The 7,094-nt window shown below is 50.4% G+C and overlaps 1 protein-coding gene across 1 annotated transcript in view; it reads right to left on the reverse strand.

Annotated features, from left to right (window-relative positions):
• Positions 1-6,155, reverse strand: part of adam23a (ADAM metallopeptidase domain 23a) — a 33,924-nt gene extending 27,769 nt beyond the window's left edge. The window contains exons 1-3 of the mRNA XM_029257739.1: positions 5,889-6,155; positions 5,156-5,340; positions 4,209-4,285 (exon numbers count right to left, since the gene is read on the reverse strand). Coding sequence (XP_029113572.1) covers positions 4,209-4,285; positions 5,156-5,340; positions 5,889-5,967 — 341 coding nt within the window. The 5' untranslated portion in view covers positions 5,968-6,155. The remainder of the gene's footprint in view (positions 1-4,208; positions 4,286-5,155; positions 5,341-5,888) is intronic.
• Positions 6,156-7,094: the final 939 nt, after the last annotated feature.

The raw sequence follows: 7,094 nt of genomic DNA on the forward strand, positions 1-7,094 counted from the left end.
GGGCGTGGTGGTGCAGTGGGTTGGACCGGGTCCTGCTCTCCGGTGCGTCTGGGGTTCAAGTCCCACTTGGAGTGCCTTGCGATGGCCCGGCGTCCCATCCCCCTCCGGCCTTACGCCCTGTGTTGCTGGGTTAGGCTCCGGTTCCCCGCGACCCCATATGGGACAAGCGTTTCAGAAAATGTGCGTGTGCGTACTTACAATTATTTACCCATTTATAGAGCCAGATACTATAAAAATGATCAGTTCAGGGTAAGTACCTTACTCAAGGGTCCTACAGCAGGTATAGGGATTCAGACCTGGGTTCCTGGATTGCAAGGGGGCGTTTCAAACTATTACAGCATCTGCTGCCCCAGAGATGCTGCCTGCTGTGCATTTTAAAAAACACAAGTCCTCCACGCTGCCTTGGGATCATGGGACTCACAAAATAGCAGATGTACCAAAATTTCATTTTAATAGACACATCCCCCCTAAACAATATCAGTGCCAAGTCATTTACTCAGCAGGCAATACTGTATAGGGCAGCTGGTAATACAGTGGCTAAAGCTGATAATTTTTGGATCCAAAAGGTAACAGGTTCAAATCGCCCCTCTAGCTATCGTTCCCTTGAGCAAGGTACTCATTCTAAGTTGCTCCTCTAACGTTACCCAGCTGTATAAATGGGTAAATAATTGTAAGTTGCTTTGGAAGAAGGGACAGCTAAATGTATCATTAAAAATTTATGACAAAATGTGTTGCAAAATTCTACATTTTGCACGTATACAATACAATTCCAAGGTGAATGCGTTAAAGTCAATATGTAGCGCAAATATTTTGCATCTGGAGAGAACATGGAAACTCCAGAGGGATGGAGCCAGACTCAAACTCATGCAAACCACAGCCTAGAGGCCAGGAGACACCAGCACTACACGCTGCACCACGATGTCACCCTACTGTACAACCATACTGTGAAATCACAATTCAAGAGAGAGAGACATGAGGGGACGCGGAGGAGCAGCTGGCTTGATCAGGTCCTGCTCTTGGGTGGGTCTGGGGTTCGATCCCTGCTTGGGGTGCCTTGTGATGGACTGGCATCCCATCCTGGGTGTGTCCCCTCCCCCTCCAGCTTTACACCCTGTGTTGCCGGGTTAGGCTCCGGTTCGCCGCGACCCCACATGGGAGAAGCAATTTCAGACACTGTGTGTGTGTGTGAGAAAGAGGGACATTCAAATCTAAATAACACAACTTGAAAATGTAATTCAGACGCAAAGTAGCCGATCCTTCATATAGTATATAAGTGTGTTTCTTCATGCATGTTGACAGGTTTAAGAGAGTCTGTGTGGTTGCATCACCCTGTTCACGTGTCCATCTTGCTGATGTGTCCAATGGCGTCCAGGTGTCGTTCAGATTATAACCCCGTTACAAAACACCCCTTTGACGCTGCAACTAATTCACATCTTCCATCTGCAATGATGGTGATTAAGGGCATCCTCTGCCTGGGCCGAGCGTCAACGCTTACGGCACGTGCATCTGCTGCTTTAACCATAGGCTGTCGTTCATGCTTTCGCTCCAGGGGGTTCGTGACCGAAGAACCGCGTCTCATACTGCCCAAGAGGCTATGAACATATTTCTCAGGCTCTCACTTTTACTGGGCTTATGGTTAGGACAGCTGTTTCTTCTTTGCGCAACAGATCATTTGTGCCATACGAAAAACTAGAGGTTCATGCTTTATTGAAGTATTCCTGTCTATACATGTAGGAGGATGTGGGAAGGGTCTCCTGGATCACCCTTTATATTTCCCATTTCAGAAATCCTCATGGGGAAAAAAAAAAAAAAAAAAAAAAAAACAAAAACAACAAACAAAAAACTTCCTACACTTATACAGGGGAACACTTTTTTTTTTTTTTTTTTTACAGAAAACTGCCTCGAGACCAGTATAGACTATATAATAGAGAATTCCACTGAATGTATGTTTTAGTGCTGCAAAATATAAACACTCCTTTTATTAACTCTTGTGTTTGTTGTTAGTGCAAGTCTTCTGTTGCTGGATTAACACACAGGTCTTTAAGATTATCAGCAGATCCAGAAACGAACTGCAATAAGTAACTCCGGCTGCGGGACATGGACGGACGGACACACACACACACACACACACACACACACACACACACACACACACACATTGTCCGAACCGCTTGTCCCATACGGGGTCACGGGGAGCTGAAACCTAACCCAGCAACACAGGGTGCAAGGCTGGAGGGGGAGGGGGCACACCCAGGATGGGACACCAGTCCATCGCAAGGCACCCCAAGCAGGACTCGAACCCCAGACCCACCGGGGAGCAGGACCCGGTCCGGTCCAATCCACTGCGCCACTGCGCCCCCCCCCCCCAGGACACAAACAGTTGGGTAAACATGAAGATGATCGATTTGAGCCCAACAATTACGAAAGAAACTGACTCAATGGTGCTGCAATAGTTGATGTGCTGTGGACAGGGTTGGGCTGGAACACACACATAGAAAAGCATACATGTTTACTTCCACACCTCCTACAGGGCCCAGGAGAACAACTGCTTTCTTCACTAGCAGGTAGCACTGTTCGCTGCCCCGCCCGGGGCTTCGAAACCAGTCGAAATCTTCTCGCCTGTGCCAACCATCTGCACTGTGGGACTAAGTACAGTGGGCGGCTCGGGTCATCAGATGTGATTTTTTTTTCCTTCCCCGGTTTGACTCAGTCCTCCTCACTTTTAGCGTAACTGTGGGAGTGCACTGCGAAGGACTGGCTTGTTGTTAGTGCTCTTTTTCTTACATCATGTGTGTCCCATGATGGACACCAGATCGTTGTGATGACTGGATGAGAAGGTACTGATTACTGAATCTCACTGTTTACAAGTACAGTAATACCTCGCCCTACGTCGTTTCGTGTTGCGTCGATTTCGACTTTACGTCCGTTTTCTGTTAAATATACATGGAAAAATACAATTCGTCTTCGGTCGGCTGACGCGACTTTACGTCGGTCGGCTGAAAATACTAAAAATTGTTAACTTAAAAATCACCTAAAAACAATAAAAAAAGTGTAAAATCAAATAAAAATAAACGTTAAAATATATAAAATATATTGTAATCTATAAATCAATTAAATGCTTAAAAAAATTGTCTTATTTACCTGCCTTTTTTTTTTTTCCTCTTTACTTTAGCGTTAATTGAAGTGCATACACTTAAGGGGAATGCTTATTAGGGGTTTATAGGGGGTCTAAATCGGTTTTATAGGGGTTATTTCGTTTTCCGCCGTTTTTCGGCTTAAGTCGCGTCCTTTGGAACCAATTAACGACGTAGGGCGAGGTATTACTGTACAATCAGAATTACCTCCATACATTAACCCCTCAGGGGGTGCGGTGGCGCAGCGGGTTTGGCCAAGTCCTGCTCTCTAGTGGGTTGGGGTGCCTTGTGATGGACTGGCGTCCCGCCCTGGGTGTGCCCCCTCCCCATCCAGCCTTACGCCTTGTGTTGACGGGTTAGGCTCTGGCTCATCGCGACCCCGCTCGGGACAAGCGGCTTCAGCCAGTGTGTGTGGGTGTGTGTGTGATTTTGTCAGTTCTGAAGAAAATTCTCACCGATATGAAAATTCATACTTTAGGTTAGGTGGACTGCTTCAAAATATGCAGAGTACTAAGTGTACTAAAAGACACGGGTACATGGAACAGCTGGTTTTGGGTGAAATCCACCGTTTACTCTGGAGATATGTACACCATAGTCCTCATTCTAACTCCATCCAATTACATCAGCGATTTTACTCTAACCCACTATTGCAGACAACGAAGACGGTCCCTTAAAACACACACACACACACACACACACACACACACACACACACACACACACACTTTCTGAACCGCTTGTCCCATACGGGGTCGCGGGGAACCGGAGCCTACCCGGTAACACAGGGCGTAAGGCCAGAGAGGGAGGGGACACATCCAGGATGGGACACCAGTCCGCTGCAAGGCACCCTAAGCAGGACTCGAACCCCAGACCCACTGGAGAGCAGGACCCGGTCCAACCCACTGCGCCACCACGCCCCCCTCCCTTAAAACACTGCAACATAATGCAACACCTTTAGAGAGCAGCAGTAAAAAGGGCACACATTCATGACCCTTACTAGAAATGCAAATATATCCAACTCCAAGCACAAAGATGCGAACACACAACTAGACGCAAACACAAAACCAAACTTACTTGTTCAGCGTCAGATCCAGAATGAATCTGGATCCAAAGGCCTCTAGCTGGAAGCTGGCCTGGGCGAGGTGGACCACCTGGAAAGGGAAGTGAAGCATCTGAAGGTAATCGTGAAAACAAGTGATTCCGTTCTTGGACACTTAAGGAACTTGACCTTATTTTACACAAAAGTTTCATAAGTTGAGAAACATCTGTGCTGATTAACACTGGGTCTTAAAGATACCAAGATAGAGGGGTACAGTGGCGCAGCAGGTTTGGCCGGGTCCCGCTGTCTGGAGGGTCTGGGGTTCGAGTCCCGCTTGGGGTGCTTTGTGACGGACTGGCGTCCCCCCCCCCTGCAAGCCCCACGCCCTGTGTTGCCGGGTTAGGCTCCGGCTCCCTGCGAGCCTGTATGGGACAAGCGGTTTCAGCCAGTGCGTGCGTGTGTGTGTGTGAGATACCACGGTATATACAAGCACAAATCAGTCCATCAGGGTCCGTTTACTGTCCTCGTGATCTTTTCCATTCTACAGGGCCACTATTTCCCAAACCAAGTGCAATCAGGGAACACTGAGCAACTCCCAGCCAGGCACGAGACACAAGGCTTCCGCGCCATATGCTCATCTATTAAAGACTGAATGAGTGGACAACACTGGCCTGGAGTCGGCTCACTGTAGAGTAACGCTTCCACGTGAAATACAGTACATCCTCATTTCACTACCCAAATAGGTATTTTAGTGAAATTGCAAGGCACAGTACATCTTGAAGCAAACCGTCGCCTACGTTAATTTCTCATCCGACAGGTGCGACAATGCTGGGATGTTGGGGGAAACAGCCAATCAGCAGTTTCTCCTCTGCTGCCCTCACCCTCCGACCGCTGCACCCGCAGCCCCACCGAACCACGCGTCGTCTTCCCGGCCGCATCCCCCTGCCCTCCGGCTCCGGAGCGCCCTCCCCCGACGGCTCACCTTGCCCCCGTCGGGGCGGTGCCTCGTCCTGGTGTCCAGGTCGCGGTAGGTGCTCTCCGTGTCCTCGTTCAGGTAGTAGATGAGCCGGGAGGGGTAGGCGACCTCGGGCCGCGTGCTGTCGTCGCTGCCCCTCGCAGCACTCCGACCCGGGCCCCTCAGCACAGCATCGCTCAGCACCTCGTGATCTGCAGGAAAGGAGGGAGATCTCCTTCAAAGAGCCCTTCCGTTCCGACGGCAGCGGATCATATTCTGCCAGCCGCTGCAGCTTCCCCAGGCCTGCAGGGCGCCTTGCCACGCATCGCAAACACCTGACAGCCCTTATTCCACCTACTGTCACACCGCGAGCGGAGCATCGGGTGAATCAGGCGAGTCGGCCGAGCGAAGGAGGTCGGAAGGAAAGTGAAATGACACGTTCAAGCGAAGGTTACAGACATACACATCATTTCGAAGTACGTGACACAGGTGCAATTTTGAGAACGTGGTAAAGGATTCGTCTCACACAGGAGTATTACTGTGCTTTCCCACTCTGAGTGGGAAAGCACAGTAATACTCCTGTGTGATGGTTTGGGTACGGTGTGTGACACACCCGTGCCCAAAAATGCGACATGTAACTTTGCAGGGATGTAACGATCACACGGGAAGAACCGTTGGGGGGGGGGAGGCACGCGCCACACACACACACACACACACACACACACACACACACACATAACGATACACTCATTACACGTACCGGCGGAAGCGGAGGCGAACGAAGGCAGCCGGCACGCGACGAAGCTCGCGAGCAGATTTGCAAGCAGGGTCAGAAGCATGATTCATATTTGACGGCTAGAAAAATCTCCGCGTTAACGTGTCCACGCAGGCGAGAGCGAGAGGCCCATCTTGGAGGCAGAGAGAAGCTGTGGATGTGAAAGTCCTCCCGCGTCCTCGGCGCGTAAGAGGGAGGGAAGGATGGCGGGCGGGGTGGGGGAGGCGACTTTGTCACCGCGATCACCGAACGCGGTCCTCGTGCTGCATCTCGCTCCGGGACCCCGCCCTCCTCTTCCTCCACCAGCTCCGCCCCCAGCTGAGCTGCGGCTCCCGCAAACACACGCTGCGCGCGTGCCGATACGCTATAGCGTAAGTGGAAATTGCGGCTGCGCCCCAAACCGTGTGGCTCGGCGCACGAATGGAGAGGCGTGTATTTGTAGCTCTGTACGGCGGCACGGCAAGTAGCGCTGCTGTCTCCCAGCGCGTGGGTGGCGCAAGAGGATGTGGGTTCGATCCCCACTCGGTCTGTGTGGAGTTCGCGTGTTTTCCCGGTGCTCCGGTTTCCTCCCAAAGATATGCTGTTCAGGTTCCCCCATAGTGTGTGTGTTCCACTGATGTATGGATGAGTGACCCAGTGTAAGTAGTGTATCTAGCAGGTGAAGTCACCGCGGTGAATAAGGTGTGTGGGCTCATAACACTGCATAGAGCTCATTGGAAGTCACTTTGGAGAAAAGCATCTGCAAGTGAGTAAATGTACTTTTTGAGAACCTCCAATGCTCACTTCTCAAAGTAAACTGTATGTGCAAAGCACAGTGTAACATTTGTGCTCTGCCCACTGCTTTATATTATTATGGTTATGGAGCTCATCATAAACTTATGATTTGCCTGCCTTAAGGTCCCCAGTTCAAGTCCCATTCCTGCTGTTGTACCCTTGATCAAGGTACTTACCGGCTTGAACTGGTACAGCAAGAATCAATGGGTAAAATGATCTTCTGCAAACTGATGATCAAACACTCAGCGTCTCCTTGAACAAACGTGTCAGATAACACACACACACACACACACACACACACACACACACACACGTTGTCTGAAGCTGCTTGTCCCAAGCGGGGTCGCGGTGAACCGGAGCCTAACCCAGCAACACAGGGCGTAAGGCTGGAGGGTTAGTGCCCACCACTGTGCACCC

Source organism: Scleropages formosus, chromosome 14 (genome assembly GCF_900964775.1).
Source record: "Scleropages formosus chromosome 14, fSclFor1.1, whole genome shotgun sequence".
Classification (NCBI taxonomy): Eukaryota; Metazoa; Chordata; class Actinopteri; order Osteoglossiformes; family Osteoglossidae; genus Scleropages; species Scleropages formosus.